Raw genomic sequence first — 24,275 nt, 5'->3', positions numbered from 1 at the left:
CAACTGGCTCAGATAATGTCAACAGTTTGTTTTTCATTATGCAGCATAAAGTTGTGAGATGAAATTGCATATGTAGTCCCGTCATGATGCTCCAAAAACAGAAAGATGGATTAATAATAAAAAAAACTATTGACTGGGAGTTTGGCAGTGGATGCATAGGTTACGTCTACAGTGGCTATATTTTAGTATCCTTTTTCTGGATTTATGCTAGTTTAAAGACTAATACTATCGATTCTATGCTTTTCTTACTGTCAGCAATTGCCAGTATATGCAAGCATCTTGAGTAACCCCTCATTTCTTTACATGTTGCTTTGAAAATGAGAAATAGGTGCAATGATTTTTAAAACACATTTAAACACACACTGAAATACAGTCTGTGAGCTAAAAACAGAGTTTGTGCCATTGTAACAACCTTAATATCCAATGTTTGGCATGACCACCTTTATTCTTCAACACAGCCTGAACTTTCTTGGACAAGACTTCTTGTGATTTCCTTAATTGTTCTCGAGGAATAGTTCTCCAGGTTCTATGAAGGACGTTCAGAGCTCGTCTTTGGATGTTGGCTGCCTTTTTGTTCTGTTCTCTTTTTAGATGATGAATGCTTCAGGATGGCTTCTTGAATGCCACTCCTGCACTGAGACCATTTCTGCTTAAATTTCAGCAAACGGCCCATGAATCAGCTGAAGGGCCAAATGCATCTCTCAGTTCCTGTGTCAGGTCTTTTTTAATTTCTTAAGAACATGACTTCCAGATCCTGTTCATGTTGTTTTAGGCCTATCACTTCTTCCTTTGTCCTCCAAATGTCCAGTTTCTTAAAGGACACACCATGGCGAGATATGCCAAGTATTTGATGAAAAATGATTTTGTTGGTACAGAAAATATTTTTTACAATACAACTTTATTTGTATAGCACGTTTAAAAGACCAGCGGTACACCAAAGTGCTTTACAATAAAAACAGGAAAGTTAAGACAATAAATAAAAGACTATTAACAAAGTAGCACATATGTCATCAGGTTAAGGGCACTAATTATACAGCAATAAAAGGGAATATAAGAACAAAGTTACTAAGAACAGATATAGCTAAAAGATAAAGTACATAAATAAGAAATTGAACCAAATATAAAATAGGGACACTAACTAGATGGAAAAGCTATGTTGAATAAATGAGTTTTTAAACGGGATTTAAAAGATACAATTTTAAGATTTTTGCCCATCGACCTGTGTTACCTTTGGTATTTTTCATAGATTCAACTAAAGAAATGGGAACAAGCTGTGTTTTTGTTATAAGCTGCTATTAACAAAGTGCCTCAAGATACATTTAAAAATTGTTTCTTTGTTAAATTGTCTATTTTGTGTAAATACAACACAGATTTATCCCTTCAGTTAGGTACAGTTTTTATGCTTGAATGATTTGAAGGTCAGTTTTTCAACAAACAAAACAAAAACATTTCACTGAAAATGGTCCGGTATAAGGAATGGACTGAAAAAGTACAGATGTACAAAAAAAGTTTGGAGAACTGTTTGAACCACTTTTAAAAATTACAAGAAAGTCTTTGGAAGCAAAATATAAAGGAATGAGTGTAGCTCAAGTACAGTACTGGATACTTTCCTTTAGAATACTTGTCTATTATTAAGCTTTCTAAATGCATCACCATTACTCCACAGAAATAAAGCGTGTTGCTCTTGTGCAGTGCAGCAGCAGGTTGATGCATGTCGAGTTCTTTGGCAGGAATTTGCTGCATAAGGATCCGACTACACAGACAAGACTTTTCAGTATCAACGATTCATTGTTGGTTTTGTTCATTTCATAATATTTGCTGACAAAAATTCTTAATTATTTAAGTATTTTAATTAAGTGACACCTGAATTTCCCAGCAAACACAAATGGATGCAGTTAGGTTAATTACAGGGAATCGAACCCAACAGCAGGGTAACACGTGCTGGAAGCCCTTTAGCTTTGCTATCTGAGGTCAGCCTCAGCCGACAGGGATACACAGACATGCAGACACACAAACAAAATGCCAGAGTAGCAGAAGGCTTATCAGGTAAGACCTGGGTTGTGATCTTATAAACAGGGTCGCTCTTACTTCGAGCTTCGCTGCCTGTACTGTGAGACCTAGATTGGTTGTTGGTTCAACTCCAGCCCCTCTTTGGTTGAACTAAGCCGGCAATGTGCTTTTTATCTAAAGCTCTGCGTGGGCATTCCCCTCTATCCTAGTTATGTGCAGCAGAGGGAGGAAGAAAGGAAGGAAGGGAGCTTAAATCTGCAGAGAGGAGAGGGAGAGTTGAAGAAAGGAGGAGGCAGAGACAACAGGGAAGAATCCAACAGGAGAAAGTGACAATTTAAATGAAGGGGGCCGAGTGGTGGAGGAGAAGATGATGGTTATATAAAGAGTTAGAAGCTTCCAAAACAGGTTGACGAGGAGGAGTGAATGAGGCTAAATAAGAAACTGGACAGATCGATGTTGTGCTGGCAGCTGTAGCTAGCAGGGTTACTCTGGGACATGTGAGTGATGAGAAGTTAAATAAACAGAGCAAATGCAATCTTACTCCCACTAGCCTGCAGGGGTGCCAGCTTAAACCTAGGCTGAACCACAGATTGACCCAGAAGATTTTGGATAAACAAATCCATAAATGAGCTGGAAAACACGGCCCAAAAGAACATCTCGAGCTCTAGTCTGTATTTGTATTTTAAGTGTATCTTTTGATTCACTTCCCTGCAATAACTAGCATCACCTTAGGCTCTCTGAAAGCTCTGAGCAGCCGCCACACCCCACATTCCCTGAAACACTCGCAGCAAACTGGAGGAGGGGTGAGACAGGATGAAGAGAGAGACTGAGGGGGAGAGAGAGGGGGAGAAAATGAAGATAGAAAGAGAAAGAAGAGAGGTATCCACGGCAACAGGCTCCTCTTGCAGACAAGAGTCAATGCTATGAGACGGTTACTGGGCAGCTCAACTATCTGTGAGGCGGCATCACTGCAAACACACAAATAAATGAAAGTCTTCACAAAACTTCTTTTGTCATGATTTTACGTCAGCGTGATCTTTGTTTTCTGTCCTGTGATTTTACTAGTGTGTGATGAAACAATGTTGGCCAGTGTATGTCCTATTGTAAGTACTATAAACTTTCATTTTATTATAAATATCTAATAAAAAGGACGCCTCCTGGGACCTCCTGTTGAAGGTTTTCTGGATGTGTACAACTGGAAGGAGACCCAGCTGCAGACCTGGATGCTGCAATAGGCCTAAGCTGCTGGGGGCATGACGCGAGTTTTCTTCTTCAATCACCTTTTTTCATATTGAAATATGGAAAGCACCTCCAACGAAAAGGACAAATGGAAGAAGTGGCCTTGTTAGATATTAATAATTAGGGGTCTGGGATGCGGGGCCTCCCCGCTACTGCAGATAAGGAGGTGGTCCGCTTGCCTCCACCCCAGAGAGAAGGGTTACATGTCCTGGGTCTAGGTGCGGCTTGCCCCTCTGGGGGCGGGGGTACCTGGACCTGGGATATAGAGTATGTTTGGGGAGTGCGACTGTCTGTGCAGTGTCTATTTGTGTCTGTCTACACATTGGGTGAGTGCCGAGTATTTGGTTGTGCATATGGGGTGGGAATGCACGTCTGTGTCCGCGTGCGCCTGTTCGTCTGTGTCTATATGTCAGGTTGGGTCTTAGACTCAACCTCTCTGGGTACATCTCAGGCCCTCTAAAGTACGGAGGCCTATCTCCCCTCACCACACTCCCTGCCGGTGGTTGATGCCCTCAGACGTTGGTGTGTTGGTGGTCCTTGTCGTCTGGGGCTGGGCGCTCATGTATGTACCGGCTCACTCCTGGTGGCTGATTGGCGGGGCCGGGCGCCTGTGGCCCAGCTGGGCTCCTTCCGGGGGGTGGGATGCCCTCAGGCCTCTGGGCCTGAAGCTCGGTCCTCTCTGGCACAGCTGGCTGCCGGCAGAGCCCGCGGGCACGCCACTGCAACCCCCTCTTGCCCCTGCTCCGTAGCTGCGGGGTGACCTCTCCTTTGGGGCTCTACTCAGCTCTTCCCAGGAGGGTGGCACGGTTCCCCCCCTTTGGTGGTCCTCCTTGGGTCCTTATACTCTGGGGCCTGGATCTCCTCCATACCTGCTTCATACCCTGGAGGACGGGGCTGTGGCTCCCCACACTCCCTAGCAGATCGTTACATGGAGAAACCTTTGGAATGCAAGCAGGCTGATCCACACAGGTGTTCACACGGGTGTTCACAGACGCGGACTACAGCTTTCTTGGCTGCTGCCTCAAAGCACATTGTGCGCTGTCTATCTTGCGTGCTGCACAATATCGTTTAATATTTAGTATCTACTGTTATCTACTGCTAGCTAGTTTATTGTGATGGTGCTGTTTTTTTTATTATGTTGCTCTTTGTTGTTTGCTTTCTCTTCTGTTTTTTTCCTCCATACAGGTGACCCAGGTGTTTTGTTTGTGTTTTTTTTTTCCTTTCTTCCCCCCTTCTCACCGTCTCTTCTCCCCTTTGGTTTTCTTTCTTTCTCTCCCTCTCTTTCTTTCATTCTTTCTCCCTGTCCTATCCCCCAGTCATGTCTGTCCCGTTTGTAGCAACTGAAAATAAAATAAATACATAATTATAATAAAGGTCAATCAAATGGACCAATATGGCAAGGCCATGATGATCCACTTGGTAAAATAAATCTGCCTGGCATCTTTCTTGGCCTTAAGACAACAATTCTGATGGCTAAAGATCCAAACGGGACACACACACAAAAAAAAAGATATTAATAATTAGATATTATTAATCTCTGGTTCTCACAGCGTATCCTTGTCCCGATTTCCTCCCCTCACCCTCTACAGGTCATGGCAAGATGGCGCCCCTCCCTGGTTCTACCTGAGGTTTCTTCCTGTTAAAAGGGAGCTTTTCCTTCCCACTGTCGCCCAAGAACTTGGTCCTTGGGAGTCATATGATTGTTGGGGTTTTCTCTGCTTTCTCTATATTATCGTAGGGTCTTTACCTTACAATGTAAAGCGATTTGAGGCAACTGCTGTTGTGATTTGGTGCTATACAAGTAAAATATAATTGAATTAAACCTTGAACACAATGGAGAGATGATATATCTCAACTGGTCTATGAATGCTTTGGGATCCCACAGCAGGTACTCGAAAGTGTTTCTAAGGAGGACACTACTCTGCTTATCCTGCTACCACCCAACTTCAGATATGTGGACAACAGTGAATGAATTGAATATGTCAAACCAGGTAACATTTTGAACATAACATGCTCTGGGCTTGAAAACAATTTGGTATTGCATGACCATGAGTTTACATCAACAGGGTCATTGATGTGTGAGTGAAGGCTGCTCTTTGAAAATGTAAATGTTTTAGTTTTATAGGTATTTTAACATTTCATACCTATATGTGAAACATTTACTATAGAAGGTAATTTCACCAGGGAGGTAGAGGTGGGTGGGAGACGGAAGGACGGACGGATGATAGTAAACTCTTATTAGTGTTATATTGCACAGCCGTGGTTTCTCTCTCGTCTTGTTTCTACTTGTGAATAATTCTGAAAACCTTAATACTGGTTCAAATGTTGCATATATGGGGCTACATCACATCAGACTGCCCATATTGACCCCCATCCACCATGGAAACCACCTCCTATGAATGGAAGAAGGTTGCCTTGTCTGATAAATGATGCATAATTTTACCTGATGTGTGAGGAAGTGTTGGCACGAGGAAGCACTATAGGAAGAAGGCTAAGCTAGCAATGTTCTGCTTGGAAACGTTGGATCCATGTGGGATTGATTTGCATTCTCCAAGGAAGAGTGAAAAGCTGGATCTCTGGTTCACTTGTAGGGACAAATTTAACAGAAGTCCTAAACCAAACCCATTCCCCCTCCTCGGTGCTTCACTGGGTGTCAGCTGATGTGTGACGTCGATCATGATTCGTCTACCAGCTTTAGCGCAAGCTATCTTGTGAGCAATCCCAAGTCACAGTGACACTGGCACTGTGCCTCGACTCCTCAAACATGCGTGTAAAAATAGAAATGGAGACAGAGTGTGGTGCCCTGTGCAACTGAGAATACGTTCATGCCCAGATTGGATCCAAGCCGCTGTGATTATCATTACATGGAGGTGAAAATCAAAACGAATCGCAGGCATCTGAGCCGGCTTTATTAGAACTCTGTAAATTATTTGTGGCATATGTGTATAGGTCCGTGTGTTTGTGGCAGAGGCCAGTATTAAATACGTAAACACATAAGAAAGTTACTGGTGTGATCTCCATTTGGAGCTCTCTTTAAGCCTGAGAAATAATCTTTATGGAGAACTTAATTTATATTTATTAAACTTGAATTATTGTCATAAGGATGGATGTAATGGCATCATAGTCAAATCTCCGTTCAATTTCACAATGCCTCTATACTTCAGTGGCCTGCAGAGCTCGCCAGTCAATCTTGAGAATAAATGCAGACATAATTCATTCAGTTATGTTTATATGCAGTAGCTTAGCCCTCAAACTGTGAACTCGCAGCTGCAGCCCTTCCTTATATACACTATACCACTCTCTTAGGCTATAAAGACGCACATTTACTATAAATTATGATAAAGCACATTGTAGCAGGGTGAGACATATGTCATATTTGCTTTGTATACTGGTTATGTGAACAGCTAGAGACTTTCACTTTAGAAATCTTCTCTCATTCACTAAAAAAGTTTGAATATGAAAAAAATCTGACTTTTGAATTGGACAAAAAATAGACTAACCGCGCAGCATGTAAGTGTAAGTAAAGGTTATTAGGATGCAGTTAGATCAGTTCATCATAAGCTGACTCCCCCTTGGTTAAATTAGCGATTGTATTTTAAATCTTAGTTAGATTTCATAGCGAAAACTACAGAATGTCTCTGATAAGGCAGGATATGTGCACCGTTTTATACTTAGAAGCTCAAAGTGTGCTAACCAGCTCTCACATGATTATTTCTGTGTGCATCACTGATGAAACAAACCATTAAAACCATCAATCAATTATTTAGAAGTGTACCTTCTCAATGGGAAACTTCCCACTGTGGGGTATCCCAGTGGGGATCAGACAGGAGAAGCAGCTGCAAGTCCTCACCAGGCCTGCCACACTAAACTCTGGACCTGGGCAAATTCATCATAACTGCCTTATCAGACCAGGCCTCCGTCGGCTTCTATCGACTGCACATTGAACCACACCTTCCAAAGAGAGACTGTACTCCATATAAGAAATCACGGACGCAAATAACCATCAAAACACAATCTGATGTGCTCTAATAAGCCCACACACCATTCTCGCTCCATCCTTACACACCCAGCCACGGAAGCTTCTGGATAATTCCTTAATTGATCATCTGCTGTTAATTGAGCACTCAGAAGAAAAAAAAGAAGCTCTTACGGTGAGGTGACAGGAGCAAGTTTTGCTCCAACCACGAGGCTGACCTTTACCTGATGTACTGCAGAGACTGTGCATATATGTGTGTGCATTTGTTCACGTCTATCTCTGAGAGGACCAGTACAAGTTGCAAACCATTGCACCAAGTACATTTGTGAGGTGCTTTGCTTGGTCTATTTAAAGTTTGCAACTTTTGGAATAACAACAAAAATGATTTCTGGAAAAGATGCAGGTTTCCTGCCAATTGCATAGAGATGACTAACTCCCAGGAAGTCAGTGTTCTTGGCTAACAAGTAGTTAAGTACATGATAATGTAAAAGCATGACTTGAGTGGATTAGAAAAGAGACATATAACACATTAATTGTTGACCTTTTGAGGTGCTGATACTTGTCCTTGTACAGGACGAGGCAGTTCTCCGACTCCTTTTCTGTCTGATAGGCTACTCCACTGGTTGACAACCATTTTCTGGCAAATGCCCAGAAACAATGTTTTCATCATTAATTATTATTATAAGTATGAAAGTATCTGATCCACATTTTAGTTTAGTCAGCAAGAAAATCTCAGCAAATTCTATTATTTGTTGCCAGGTTACCCCACAGAATCAACGGCCTATTAGGCTACTCTTTAATACAAGTGCAGTCTAATCTCAAGTCTTTGGAAGAAAGGAAATAAGCATCAATATCTCCCAAAATGTAAAACCTTTCCTTTGAAACCACTTTGTTCATAGATTTCACTGCACTTTCTGCATTATCTGTGCTTTCTTGCTGTGCCTGAACCTTCATACTCAGAACAGTGATCATAACAGGCACATACGATGTTGACCAGAACACAGCATCAGTCAGCTCAGCATCACTCTCTTCAAAACAATATTAGTAAACAGTGTAATATAGTATGAGTCAGTGACTAATGACTGGTTGTAATGCACATGACACAACGATCAGACATCATTACATATAATTCCTGTAAATGTCTGTTAATCAGATACAGTAGAGCTCATTATATGTAAGTAGACACTCCCTCCACCGCGACACATTAACCTGGAGGTTATTCTGGATCATTGCTTTTTTCTTTTTGGTCACTACAGCACACGCTTTATTTTTATTTAAAGACAATTCATTCCTTGCTGCAGAACACAAAATGTGTCTCATCGGTGCAGTTATAGTATCAATATTGGTAATAACCCAGCCCCTGCAGGTTCGGAAGCTGTAATATAATAAACGCACACGCTATAATGCTTTTCCTCCCCGAGCGTTGATTGAAATCTCCTTCTATATTTAATCAACTCAATAAAGAGGCAAACCCAGAGAAAACAACAATAGACACAATACTCCACAATAGAAGCGGACTCATTCTATTTGCTGGGTTTTTTTTAAATCAGCAGTAGGCCAGTTAGTCAGTCAGGAAGCTGTTGAATGGAGCAGAACAATAGTCAGTAAAGAGGCCACACCTGGCCAGGACACCTGGTGAGCTGTGCTGCAGAAGCACAAACATGTCACCAATGGACAGTTTGTGTGTGTGTGTGTGTGTGTGTGTGTGTGTGTGTGTGTGTGTGTGTGTGTGTGTGTGTGTGTGTGTGTGTGTGTGTGTGTGTTGTTGCCAGCAGCAACAAGCTGATAACAGTGTTTCTTTCAGAAACAGCGAGATGTAATAATCAGGTCCTGGGTAACATTTTGCTGTAAAAAGTGACCAAAAACACCAAATTGAAATTGATTTTCTGTGGGTTAACTGAACAGTCAGCTTGAGTTTGAGTTGAGGCAGTGGATATGATGGAAAAAGCAGGCCGTCACGGCTTATTGTTGACAGAGAAGATTTACAGACATGAACTTTCATGTTCCTCTAATCCACTTTCCATTGACACCCACTAACACCCTCTAGAAGCTGCTTTAGCCATAATCTTTGTCAATCTGATCGAGAACTTCAGTCATTTTGTATTTTTGTTATATAGAATAGCAAAATTAAGCCTACGAGTCTGAAAAAAGTCTGATTCTAACTTGTTTTGTATCCTGCTCTTTGCCTCTTTTTTCCTTACTGCACCCTAAGAACCAGGTGAGCCTGTTTATGTGGTGAAGACTTAATTTCTTACATATTGTCCCGTGTGTGCTGTCCATGGTGCTGAAATTTACACTTGAGTCTCTGTTGCACTGAGAAACTGAGGGCAACATACTGAAGCACTTCTGCCCTCTGTGAAATTGGGCACAACTTGTGGAAATATGAGGAGAAAGTATTGAGACTGTAGAACCACAAATAAACTTAATTTGTTTTAACCAATTGGATAACAGTTTACTCACCGCTGTACTTTATTTACACGAGTCTGTGCAGATACTGGATGAGTGTGCTTTCACCGTGAAGCTGAAAAGGATATGGCCACTCAGTGATTTTCTTGGCGTACTTCCTGACCACGTTGTCCTCGCCGAAGATGAAGAGCGACCTGTTGACGGTGAAGCAGTTCTCCCTGACCGGAATAGGGTTGTACAAGGCCATGGTGCGGGCACGCTGCGCTTTGGTCTGCTTGAAAGCTGGAGATATACCACCTGTAGACACGGCAGCGCCATCGCGGTTCCGGATGCGCTCTGACCCTCCATCCCCTGAACTCAACAAGCCCGGGACGTCGTCTCCGAAACGGGCCATTCTGTTAAAAGCAAACCACACGGGAGGTGGGATGAGAAAGGGGAGAAAATGCGGTTATACTCTCCTAGAAAGCAGGGCGCGGTACCGCGCTCGGCGTGACAGCGGCGGGGTGGCGAGATCCTGATCAGTTTTAGACCATCGTCAGGGTTTTTTGTAACAACACCGCGACCGGTGCTTTTAAAGTTAGAAAAGAAAAATCACAGAATCGCTCCAGTAAGCAGCCCGGACAAAACCCCGAGTCAATTTCCCCAAATAAGTCGCTTTGCGCAAAAACACACAAGTCCCAAAAAGTAATTCAACTCGTCTTCATTTAACAATCCGCCACACCGAGAAAACTGATTCATTTTGCTCCGTTTTACATCCAAGCACTAAAATCTGAAAGAAAAGCTGCAACAGGTCACGTCTTCAGCCATCCTCAGTCCCCTGCGCGAAAAGCAGAAGAGCAGGTTGATCCATGGATTTTTAAATAAACTAGCAACAGTCCACTGACTAATTCAGAGCACATCTCCCGTCTCCTCTTCTCTGCTGACCACCTACCAGCAGAGCGACCAAGAGCGTGCGTTAAGAGCACGAAGGGAAAAGAACTTTGACATTTTCCATGCCAACAAAATAAGCTGACTGTCTCTGAGACGGGAAAGAAAAACCCGCCTCGTCTGCAGCAGGGTAGTAGGTAAAGGAAGCGTCTCCTCTTTCCCCCGCAGTGTGAGAGCAGGAGGAGTGAACTGTGTCTCCTAATGCGACAGGATCAACACTAATAACCTCTGTCCAACCTATGCAGCTCGCGAGGTGTGAATATAGTTAACAAATCGGGTGCTGACAGGAAAGAAAGACAGATAAAACACAGTCACGGGTGGAATAAATAATGTCAGCATATAATGGAAACAGTTATTCGCCTCAATCTCCAAGAGATTATGTCTAACCACACATCAAGCATTAGGTAAACGCCTGTAAACGACTTATTCCAAAGGTAAATGTTTGAAATAGCCATAAGTCATAACACACACGGATTAATGGTTTCAGTAAAAATGTGCGCAACAGCCTTTTAAAAACCCCAATGTTCACCGGATCACTTATACAGGTCGGCTGGTCAGCTTCTATCTGAACAGAGGCCACGCTGTCATATTTGTTTTGACTTTTGTTGTTCACCCTGCTCGGTTCACACCTCAGGGAGAGCAACCCGGATGCTGCTCACGCATCAGATCTGACGAGGAGTAAACACCTGTTGTTAAATACACTCAGGAGGACAGCAGCGAGCTTCTTCGGCTAATTACGGGGGTCCAAAACCCACTATTGCGAGTCACGTAGTGAGGGCGAGTCACGCTGCTGTGTGAGGATGATGACACGTTTTCAGAATGAAGGAATAAAATCTTTATATAGTCGCACGAAACCTTAATGTGGAACAAGCAATAATGAGAGTCAGCTTATAAAGTTAATCCTTGTTAAAAACAAACAAACAGATAAATAAATAATGAGCAACTGCACTGGATGACATTTCCATCATCATAAAAAAGCCGGACACTTCTACTTTGCAAATCCCGCATGTATCAGTCTCACACACATCAGCGGGCTTTAAATAGGCTGCTCATTATCACACTAAATGTTAATTAATTTACAGCTGAAAATAGCCCCGAACCACTTAGACTACACTATGCACTGGATTTAGGAAATTACTGAAAAATGTATATTTGTTAACTGCTTTTTACAGCTTTAAAATAGGCACAGACAGGCAAGAATGTCAAAGTACCAAGAAGAGGATTGACATATTAGTGATTTGTAACCATAGGGACAAATGTCCAAATAAACACAGCCTCGTCTTTGACGGGTTGGTAATGAGACTCTAAACAGTCCCTGCCCAAAAATATATGAACTCATATGTATAACTTCAGCCTTAAAAGGTTTTATCTAATGGCACAATTGAGGGAGTTAATGCAAAAATAAAATCCACCGGCTTTCATCAGATAATTTTTCTAACTGACAGAGAGAGAGAGAGTAAACGGATGATGATGGAAACAGAAGACAAAGAAAAGAGGAACCACAGGGGAGAGTTAACCACGACACCGGCACTGATGGGGCTTTTGTAATGGTGCTATGACGAAGGCAGTGATCAATGGTGTGTGGCTTCCAAGTCATTAGTGCTCCAACACATTATAGGCGTTAAAAATAGAACGCACAAGAGGCAAAAATATCTGACATTTAAGCTGAAGAGACGCCTCGGATTTCCCCGTAACAGTCCGTCGGAGTGATGAGCCAAAACTATTCGGGGAGGAAAAAGAAATTAAAAAACAGCTACGCTCCATTTTTTTATTTCTCTCTAACAACTAATTGTCTGATAAAAATGCTACTTCTGCCACTTCCTCTGTGCACCGCTAAGCGAGTGATACCATTACATTGTTTCTGCCGGAGTGTGCAGCAGCAGCAGTCACAGATTTCTTAGCTGAGAGGTGAGGGGTGAATTAAGGTAATTAGGTGTTAGCGGCAGGGATGATTAGAGGGAAGGGTGACGGCTCCTTCCTGGAAAAGACAGCAAGCAAAAGGTTACAGTTTCTTTGTTTAACATGTTGCTTTCAGTTCAGTTTCTCTCTAATGAAAAAAACTTTTAGCTGTAAACTTACTTTGTTGACTCAAGTCAGATGAAACGGTCCCTTTAGCTCTGATGAGGCATGATGCAAAACTACAAGAACTACAGCGAGGTCTGGGTGGGGTTCATTTTCTGTTTTGTGGTCGGTGGTGCTGACCTAGGAACAGTAAATCTTCTTCTCTGGACAAAAGACGAACGAGGGTCTTGATTGATTTCATTGATTTTGAGCTGCTGGAGAGCATTCTGACTGGATTTCGAAAAATCCATCTGGCTGGTGTTTATCTTTTCTAATCAGCTATCAAGTTGGCAGTTGGGGTTGCTATAAATCAAAAGCTACTTTTGGTGGTTCGATGCCCGGATGCTCCAGTCCCCATGCCAAAGTATCCTTAGGCAAGATACTGAACCCCAAGTAATCTCTGATGCATCCCCTGGTGTGTGAATGTTAATTAATGTGTGTGAATGTTAAGTAGAAAGCACTCAGGGTATGAATGGGTGTGATGGGTGAATGTGGTACAAAGCGCTTTGAGTGCTCAAGTAAAGTAGGAAGCACTATATAAGAACCAGTCCACTTTCCATTTGCAGTCATGAATGTACATTTTATGTAATAAAGGCTGTTTTAATGGTTCTTCGAGTACACAGTTGTCAATTTACATAAATTCACTGTTGGATCATCCAAGTTTTTCCAGACTGTGGGTAAACAGTCCTAGGAGGGATTTTCTGATCATTATTATTTTGATATTGGAGAAGTTAAAAGAGAAATAAACATCATATTGGAGGACGTGGTAATTACATCTATCAGTAAAAGGTTTAGGAATAAAAAATAAAACGTTGATAATAAAATATCATCACTTCTAAATATTATTTGAAATGCAGCTTAATATAAAGTGTGTGGGCAAAGCCCTGATCAGATGCGCCAGCTCAAAACGAACTCGGTGTCCATGTGTCCAAGCGTACAAAGATTTTCAAATGTTTTCATGATTTTCATTAAATTTCTTTTGCAGCTACGAATGAGTCTCATAAAAGCTACTTTTGGCCGCTCCCTTATTCACAAGGCGTCGCCACAGCAGGCAGCGCCGCATGTTTGACTTGGCAGATTTTTTACGCCGGACGCCCTTCCTGATGCAACCCCAAAGGGATTTGTGTCTCCTCCCGGGATCAAAGCGGGGCTGTTTCACTCATTGGGCAAATGTGTAAACCACTACACAGTCTTAGGGTCGATTTTGGCTTCCCAAATAATTACATAAATCCGTTAATGATCTTTCTTACAGGGATGCCAGAGGCTCATTTAGAAGTTTATGGGAGACCTTAACTAATAATCTGTAAAAGCCAAATTTCCTGCTTCCTGTATTAACAAAAGCAGATTCAAACCTGCCCCCCTACGCTTTACCATGATAACAGTATTACTGAAAGGAAATATTCTAGACAACAGGCACCTACTTTGGCATTTTAGACGTGTTGTTAATGTTGGAAAGTCTATAGGAGTGTAGCTTGCAGAAAATCTACATCAGGAACATGGACATGGCAGCAGGTTGACAGTCTCTGCTCCCGTAATGGGACTTGGTGCCACAGAATGAGATGTGAACAAAGATTTTGGTTCAAAAATAGAAGTGTGAACGGAGATACCTGGCAGGCATCTATCTGAAACCTGAACATTATTGTTTCTCTTCTCCTATCAGTTTTGAAACTTACTCACCGAGCACACGTATGAACAAACGTGTGCATGCACGTATGTTCATTTGACACTTTTAGTCCGTCATTGCTCAGCAACGTATTCCCACAAAGCTCCCATGTGTTGAATTCAGGTTGCTTAACCCACTTTCTGTCATGAACATGAACTAATTTCATGATACTGTGCTCCAGTTAAGCCAGACAGTATCCATCCGTACAAATGCAGAAATAAACTGAATCTAAAAAAGGAAAAATTCCCCAAGGATTAACTTCCTACCTTACAACTTTTCCTCAACAAATAATGACAAAGATTGTGGTTTTGATAGACTGATTTTTTAAAAACTCAGTCCCACGGTGACTTGGAGCAGAGAAGTAAGAAGATGACACATTCATGAGGCAGTACTGTCTGTGCTCTGCAAAAATATCTGGGAAATGTTCCAGATTCTCAACTCAAAGTTAAAACTTTAACACTAAATAGAACATAGTAGCCACTTTATTAGATACATCTGTTCAGCTGGTCATTAACACAAATGTCCAATCAGCCAATCACATGGCAGCAACTCAGTGCATTTAGACATCTGGACACGTTTCAGAAGATCAAACTGAATGAGAAGAAGATCTCACTGAGGAAGAAAGGTGAAAAAGAAAAGTGACCTTGAATGTGGCACAGTTGTTGTTGGTTGGGCGAAATATTCAAAACCATCTCCAGGGTTTACAGATCTGAAAGTAAAGATCCAGTTCTCTGGGCGCCTTGTTGATGTTGGAGGTCAGAGGAGAATGGACAGACCGCTCTGAGGAAGGCAACAGTAACCACTCCAAGATATGCAGAAGAGCATCTCTGCACGCACATCAAGCCTTAAAGCAGAAGGGCTACAGCAGCAGAAGGACACACCCAGTCAGACTCTGATGAGTCTCGATTTCTGCTGCAACATCCAGATGGTAGGGTCAGAATTTATCGCAGACAACATGACAGCATGGCTGGACCACCAACAGTCAGCTACGTTCACTCGAGCACGTCTACAGAACATCATCGAGGACTCTTCTCATGCTGGCCACCATCTTTTCAATCTGCTGCCGTCTGGAAGGTGCTACAGATCAATAAGGGCTCATCCCTGCACACTACAGAAAGCTTCCATCCAAACGCCATTAAAACAATTAACTATATCTCATAATTGTATCTCTATTCTACTCCAATGCTGTGAGCAATGCTTTCTTAGCATACTTTGAGCCTCTTAGTACCAACCGAGCGTAATTAAAAAGGCACGGCCTATCTGTGTGTTGACGCTGAGCATTTATGACCGCAGCATATCGATCTTTGATGACACACCACATCACAAAGCTCAGATCATCTAAAACTGGTTTCTTGAATAGTTACCAGATTTCAATCCATTAGAACACCCCCGTGGGATGTTGTGGAACAAGAGATTTGCATCACGGACGTGCAGCTCACAAATCTGAATCGTCAATATGGACCAAAATCCCCGAGGAATGTCTCCAGCACCTTGTTGAAGAATTAAAACTCTGCACCAACACGGTGTAAATAAAAAGTTGCTGCTGAATGCAGGATAGTAGAGTACAATCATAGAGAAAACATGTTTAAATAGAGGTTTACTTAACAAAGCTTTGAGATGCTCCATAGAATAAAAAAATCCATAAAGACATTTTAAAACAAAAAAACAAACAAACATATAAACAACAACAGATCAGAAAAGAAATAAACAGGCTAAGGTGGGCTAATCGATTCATAAAAGCCTTGCAACAGAAGAATGTTTTAAAATACATTTAATAGACAGTCAATAAGAGTCTAATGTGAAAGGCCTGGTCCCATTTGTTTACTAGGAGTCAGCAGAGGTGCATCATTCGTAAATTAGACTCCTATAAATGAGTTGTATGATCTAGGTCATTATTTAGGTGTCTATTTTTTCATCTTTAGTTACACTTTATTGCAAAACACAGCGGAGTATGTGAACTCTACTGAGGAAAAAAGAAACGAAGAATTAATCACTGCTTAAATGAGAAGTATTTTAATTGGAGCGGTGTAAGTGCTGGAAGCTAATGCAGTAGATAACACACATTATTTACTGTGTGTGTGTGTGTGTGTGTGTGTGTGTGTGTGTGTGTGTGTGTGTGACAGAGAGAGACAGAAACGTAATATAAGGAATCTGAGTGTGAGTCAGAGTTGTCAACACAGTTTCATCAGTGTGGAGAGCGCAGCTGATGACAGCCAGGGGAGGAGCTTTAATTGTGCAGGTATTACAGAGCAGACCAAAACACATCCAGGCAATCCCATCATAACACGTCACCAGAGTTTCATAATTGTTTTTCTTGTCTCCTCCATTACGCCACTCCATTATCACACTGCTGGAAGTAGACACTTCCCTTTATAAACCTCAGAACCTTCAGTCCACAGCATACAGCCAAGTATTTTCAACGGCTATGATTGAACATAACAGCCTTGGGTCTTTGAAGAGATAAAGTTTGCTCGGGAGGTTTCGCCGCTCTAGGCGAACCCCTGCATGATGATGTCACATGCAGCATCATACATCCTGGGATGCAAACAAAAGTGGCCTTATTCATATCGGCTGGGCCAAATTTGAGAAACGTTTAGATACCACAATAGCACAGCTGTTCTTCCTGCAGTCACACATTAAGGCATCAGCGCCATGACACCTCACACGTCATCAGCTCGTTTCAGTGCTTTAAATCTTTATAGTAGTCCTGCTGTTTGTTACAGAGCATGAAAATGTCACGGGGGCATGCCAGCAACACACACACACACACACACACACACACACACACACACACACACACACACACTACAAAAGATGTATCGCTGTAGCTGCTTGCAATTTGCTTGAAAATGAAATTTGCAAACTGCCTAACATTATGTGAACTTTTAAATGGATCTGTTCCAGCTTTTGCTGTAATTAATAATTCAAACTATACACAGAAATACCTTCTGCTGAGCCTTTTTGGGCTATGCAAGCCTGCAGTCATGTCACTGGGCTTAAGGTAGTCCTGCAAAAACTAAGCACACCCTATGATTCTTGTAGAATGACTTTTGAAGGATCAACGAAGTAATTATTTACGATACGACTTTATCGCTTAGATTGTTGTGGAGGAATTTTAGCTATTAGTTTATATATTTAACGTCCTGCCACCGGCTTAGAGGGAGTGTAGATCTAGACTTATGACCGTTCACCTGTTCCCCAACTTTGCCCAAGCGTTATCTGTTGCACAAATGTCTGCAGATTCTAAAATACGTTTGTATTCAGAGGAGTTTATGGTCAACTCAGTGCATTTAAGTGTCCCAGTCCTGTGAGTCCTGTCATCACCCCTCCACCACGTGCTTGACAGGTGGTATGAAGTGTTTGGTTGCTGCACATTATGGCCAAACCTCTTTTGTGGTGTTTTTCAAGAACAAATTTGCAAAGCTAAGCCATGCTGTCATGTTCTTTATAGAGAGAAGACGTTTTCAACTTCTTAAGTCTTTTTCTAATCGTACTGTCGTGAATTTTAACATTTATCATGTTCATTGAGGGCTGAGTCTGACATGGAGCTCTTTTTTATTTCGTTGAGTATTGAACAGTCTGACCTTGGGGAGAGATGCTGGGACCTGAATGCTCCAGACCAGCAAACTGCAAAATCCTCAGCTTTTATAGAGGTGCTCACACCTGAAGGTGCTGCAGGAACTCAAACTTATTTTAACAGTTGGGTGCACAGAACATGGAGAAGGAGCTGCGCCAAAAAAAAAGCAAACAATCTGTTGCTGTTTGATCAAACAACGGTCGTTTTCTGCATTGTGGTCACAGAATAATGGATTGCATTTATATAGCGCTTTTCTAGGCCACTATTCATTCACTCTCACATTCACACACTGGTGCAGGCACAGCTGCCCTGGGACAGAAGCGAGGCTGCCATATCGCGCCATCGGCCCCTCTGGCCAACACCAGTAGGCGGTAGGGTAAAGTGCCTTGCCCAAGGACACGACGACCAGGGCAGAGAGAGCTGGGGGGATTGAACCGGCAACCTTCCAGTTACAGATGAGCTTCCCAACTCTCTGAACCACGGTCGCCCAAGTAAAACTTGGGCGCCTGAAGTAAAACTTGGACGCCTCCACACAGTGGACAGCAGCCTCCTTGTAAAAATACCATATATATTCAACATTAGCTGAGTGAGGCAGCACAACATCACATTTAATTTCAAATTAATGACCACAGAGCCATGAATCCCTCTTTACTCTCTGTTTGGCGCTCTAACACGGTCAGATATTGTCTTCATTTATTTGGAGCTACTGCTCTCTCCCTCTCAGCGTATGTCTCCAAAGAATACCGGCTGATTAAAATTTTCCCCTTTTCCCCACCACAGCCTCCTCTTGTACTGGTGTAAACTTGTTTCTGCACTTTAGAGTAAGAAAACAAACAGAACCAATAATTATAAACCTTTCCCTTCTTCTAATCACACGAGCCCAAGTAAAACTCGAACAAACTGGGGGTGCACGCAAGATTTAAGTCAATTAGATGCAACATATTCTGATTAAACTAACGCAAAAAATAGTGAAGTGAGGGCGTCTGCAGCATCAGCAATGCAAGCAGCGAGTGGATGCGTTTCATCTGTGCTGTGGAAGAGACAAGCATGGACCAGCTTTTAGTCTCAGGTGAGCCGAGTTACACGATGAATCTCCCCTCCAAGAGGATCAACGTTGATACAGTAGAAAACCTACAAAGTACTTTACATTATGTACACAGCAGTGTGTTTGCCTGTGGCAATAAATGATATTAAATATGCGAAAACATTGAGAAAGCTGAGGTTTATTGTGTTATCACCAGCTGATTAAACTGTTTCTCTGTGTCATCGTTGCAACATGCAGTCCCGGACACGATGGACCATCACGTATACGAGACCATAACAAAATGATAACACACAGTTTTGGAATTAACTGCAGAAAACACAAAACAAGCTAATTGATATAAATATGACTGTACTGCCAAGTATGATTTCTGAGAGTTTTCAGTTTCACATGCAGCACAGCAGCTGTGTGGGGTTAATGATATTATATTTCTGAGTACAAGACTTTAATGCTAAAAGTGTCAAAAGTGTTCTCGTTCAGCAGCTTCAATATCAAACACTCAAATCTCCAAAAACCACACGTGAAGTTTCCCAAGAATAACAGCTGTGCTGGGTCAGCGTGTTATCGCCCAGAGCCCAAAAGCTCGGGTCAAACACAGACGGACCAACAGGCGACAAAGCCCAACCTATTGATGTGTTGAGATGAAGGGACCAGGGGACTGGACTATATTTAGCTTCATTGAGATGGTAATGGCTGAAACATGAGAGGACCTGTGTGTGTAGCTGGCTGTGTGTTAAGCATGAGCAGTAGAGGAACCATCATTTGAACGTCTGGGCTTCACATTGGGAAGAGTTTGTTTTTAATGATGGAAACAGGAATAATTAAAAGTGGGTTCGGAAGATCAGTAGTCATCCATCTGTAACAACACACAATGGAAACAGCAGCACTGCTGCTTTCTTTCCGGGCCTCGTTCAGCGCCCAGAGGAAAGATGATGAAACACATTTACCCCGTGGCACATTCTTCTTTCTTTCTCTCTTACCCACCTCTATCTCTGCAGCTGTCTTAACCTCTCTCCCCCTCTTTCTCCAGCCAAGATTTCTGCCTTCCACTGTTGTATTCCTCCACTTGTTTCCTAGCAACTGAACTGACATGCCCCCTATTCTCAGCCCAGCAAATCTGTTGTTGCAACCCTAGATTTTATGGAACAGCCCACATAAATCATCATTCCCCACAGGGAGCAGAGTTATGTTCGATGCGTCGACTGCCTAGGCGTGCTGTTAACCTGGTTTCCACATGTACTGCGAGTTTCGAGTGGTAGAAGCAACAGTTGGGAAGCATGTTTTAGGTGTTTTTAGACACTAGTTGAAAGCTGCTGTTTCCAGTAGATGTCTGCTGTCACATGCACTGAATCTCTTATGGTGATTGATTCATTCAGAAAAGCTTTATGCACATTTTAAAAACCAAAGAAAGTTCAAATAAAAGCCCCGCAATGCAGTGTTTGACACCAGCGCTGCCTGAATCATAAATGTAACATTCACATCATACAATATACATTTTTGAAGCCCATGTGGGATTAATCCTTACACATGTCAACACATTTTATAGCAAATTTGAATACAACTATAAGTAGTCTTTAGCATTTCCACTAATATGAAGCAATGTCGTACAATGTTTGCTGTGATGACAAGGAAAAGGTGTAAAACTGTACAATCTACATGAATAATGTATTTTTGGAGGGCATCATTATGCTGCAAACTGGAGAACAAATTGTCCAAGGAAAACTCAAAGTCACTGTAGGTTCATCAAACTGTTTCCATCCATAAGTGAAGCCCTCAAATGAAATGCAGGTGACATTTTAGGCTCATGTCTAACATATCTAATAAAAGACAATGTTAAAATCCCCATGCATATGTGTCCTAATATTACCAAGCTGCTCCATGAATACTAAAAGCTGTTGCATGTTGCGTAACTTTTCCTTTGGATAAAGTCAAAAGCTCTGCTGGAAAACAAGATAGCTGGGCAGCAACCGCCATCTAGTGGCAAACACGGGAACTACATTATTTAATAGAACATAATGTTTTAAGACTCAACCTTTAAAAGAAACAGCTAGAAAATTCAGATTTTTTGGAACTGAGATGTTCATTAACTCTTGTAACAAACTCCACAATTTTTTTCTATATCATGTTGTGAATGATATATTTTTATTATACATTAATTATGGCAAGTATTGATTATGTTGATGAGATAGAGGTTTCAGAAACTCATGTATCAAATATGATACAATATGACATAAAGGGCATTATAGGGTTAAACTGAATTTCAGTCTGTTTGGATCATTTTAAAAAAGGGATGGGGGGAGGGGGGGTTTGCACCACAGTAAAAATGGACAGAAAGTCAGCAGGACAGGGTGACATTTAGGAATAAATGTGCTGCACGGCTGTGTGGATAATCTGGTCATTATCTTTAACCAAATTTAAGGAGGTTTACTTTGCTGACGAGGCTTTTAGAGTTTAAGATTTCTATTTAAATCATCCCCGGTGCCTTGTCCAATATCCAATAAACCAAAAAATGACCTTATATAATTCCTTGTGAAAGCAGAACTTTCCCCCACATCCCCATTTTTCTGTTATTTGAATGGAGTTGCAGCCAATAGTTGGCAAGAGGGCTTTTTTAATCCAATAATATGCAATGAAAATTGGACAAAGTCTTGTCCTACCCTCCCAAGGGACATTAAAGAAAGAAATAAAGAAAACACGTTATGATCGGCAATGTCTAAAGAGTTTATGTAATCTAAAATAAACTGATCGATTTAATTAATATTTTATTGTATTTAGTCATTATTAATTTACATGTAATTAACTAAACTATCTAAACCTGCTGTTGGTTATAGAAATGTAAATGCGATTTACTTTAATCATGCACCGTTAGCAATATGAGCCTTTTCTCTGAAAGACAAATTATCCAAATGGATACAGAAGCCATGTTTCTTTAGAGGAATCGCAGAACAAGAACTATAAAATGTCATTTATTCAGAACACATTAGTATGTTTGTTTTACACAACAAGGCTTTAGAGATATTTGTTGGTGTAAATAAATAAAAACCCTAAATAAAAAAAAATCCTGCTGGAATTTAGTGAAAAAGAAGCAGGTGCTGAACAAATAAAGAAAATCTATAAATAAAAAAATTTGCAGTGACTGTTCAGCGCTGCGACCATTTACCTTTTAAATTAAACCGTGTGCTTATCCATATATCCACCAAACATAAAATTACAGTGAATGAAAAGAGTGTTTATTATCAAAGCGGCAGCTCCACAGATCAATACTGTCAACAGGCAGCTGTAAATTTACCACAGAGGTGCGCAAGAGCAGGCTGGTTATCAGCAGATGGCCTGTAGGCTGGTGGAAGGTGGTGCACCACTGAGGCCTAAGTATAGGTTTTTATGCAATGTGCATGAGTGATGGAGGGAAAGGAAAGGAAAAGCTGCAGTGAAAATTAGGCCATGTGATAACTGTGTTTGAATCACTCTGATTAGACAAACTGGGGGGAGCAGCTGCAGATCTCGTAGTCTTGATTTTTTACTCCACATGAAAGTACATCCCCACATCATTACCTAATCCCTTCTTAAGTGGCAGCTGCTCTGGTCTGGAAAACATACTGTGCAGACAAGCTTGACTGAGGCTGCAGTGAATCACAAAGACCGTGGATCATGAAGGCTCTCTGGTGGGATGCACGACGCTAATTTAACACACAGGATAAATTGAAACTTTGGCTTGAGATGAAAAATACGGAACGATGATTCATCAGTTCTGTGTGTTTGTAGACTCCATCACTGCTCGTCTTCATCAGTGGTTAACTATGCGGAGGGGTTTCAAGGTGTCATATTAAACCTGACAAGAGCTCCAAATGTGTGATCTCTCAGCTTCTTGTTTGCATTTTATCTACATGTGAAAAATCTATTTTAATTATCGCTCCTCTCTTGTGAATGCCTTCAGAATGATTCAGAAACCCCTTTAATGACAAATGTTCACTTCACAGGCAGCACACGATCCATTTGTCTCATGAATGCATGCATGAGTCTGACTGTACAGTCTCCAGTTCTCTAGAGCTCCAGTAGGGGTCACAGTCATGACGCTGAAATCACAGTTTGCACCTCAGGTGGATATTGATGATGATTCAGTTTGCTTACCCAGCATCCTTCACCCCATTTGTTAGAACTAGTCCCTCCTGGAGCAACATAAGTCATGCTGCTGCAACAACTGAGCACTCTCTAGTTTTGTGAGGAACTGGATGTGATAAATATCTCTCATATACACACACACAGGTTTGGCCTGATTCTGCTGTATACTTGCCTCAAACAAAAGCTAATGCGTGAATATTGATGCTGACCATACTAGCCAGCCCGACACTGAATTGTAATCTCAAAACATGGGCCGAAAAAGCCATTTACAGCCAAGGCTCCTACTAAGTCTATTTGGTTTGAAAGCACCAGCGGCTGAAAGAAATCCCACAGCACTACAAAGGCGTTATTTGCTCCAATAAGCTAACAGCACTGAACTCAGAGCACATCACAATCATCTTTGATATTTAAATCTAAAGCGTTGAATGAATAGCAGGGAGTGAATTCGAGGTCTGTGACAGGGCTCACATTCATCCCCCCTCAGGGTCACTTTAATGTTCAAAGACACGTGTGACAGCTGCAGTGTCAAACACACTGGCGTTCCAATGGCGACGACACATTTTTAGTCCTCCATTTGCAAAGACTCAGAAGTAATTGGACAATTGACTGACAAGCAATTTAATAGCCGGACGAGGCTCCCTTGTTACTTCATGACAAATGACAAAAAGAGCTGGAGCTGATTCCAGGCATCTCAGTGCAAGTGAGGAAGACCAACACTAGGCTGAAAAATAAATCCATCAGAGGCACAGCAAAAAGTTTACAAGGGTTAATGCAGCGGTCAAAAGGTCTGAAAGAGCACATAAGACAACTAAAGTGGATGATCACAGAATTCTTTCCTTAACCTTTTAAAACCTGGACCATAAAATAACTGCAAGAAATCTTAAATTTTGTGATACTGGAGTGTTTGTTGAACCTTTAGACAATATATATCAAATTTTAATCTGCATAGGATTTTAATTTGCATCACATTTGTTACATAAGCAATATTTTTGCATTTTAGTCATTAAAAACGTGTCATGCAATTTATATCATTGAGGGTAAAGCAAAGTCACAAAAACACATCAAATACGATACACTGGGCTTTAAAGGGTTAATCAAGAAAAAACCCTTGAAAGTATCCAATCAAGTCAAGAAAATGTTCGAGGAGGTCGGTGTGCCGCTGTCAAGCGCTAACCCCGAGAGACGCCTTCATGAACGGACAGACAGAGGGTTTACGACAAGGTGCCACTTTGACAGAAAACGTCTAAAAGCAGAT

At 41.6% G+C, this 24,275-nt stretch overlaps 1 protein-coding gene across 3 annotated transcripts in view; it reads right to left on the bottom strand.

Annotated features, from left to right (window-relative positions):
- The window catches only part of cacna1ea (calcium channel, voltage-dependent, R type, alpha 1E subunit a), a 105,153-nt gene that overhangs the window by 56,961 nt on the left and 23,917 nt on the right, over nucleotides 1-24,275 (bottom strand). For all 3 annotated transcript variants that reach the window (XM_085347294.1, XM_085347296.1, XM_085347295.1), the window contains exon 2: nucleotides 9,760-10,026. In XM_085347294.1, the coding sequence (XP_085203420.1) occupies nucleotides 9,760-10,026 (267 nt within the window). The remainder of the gene's footprint in view (nucleotides 1-9,759; nucleotides 10,027-24,275) is intronic.

Source organism: Diplotaxodon limnothrissa, linkage group LG23 (assembly GCF_057381915.1).
Source record: "Diplotaxodon limnothrissa isolate DT_005_m linkage group LG23, D_limnothrissa_male_GT1.1, whole genome shotgun sequence".
Lineage (NCBI taxonomy): Eukaryota > Metazoa > Chordata > Actinopteri > Cichliformes > Cichlidae > Diplotaxodon > Diplotaxodon limnothrissa.
This window is presented reverse-complemented; position numbering and strand designations above follow the sequence as displayed.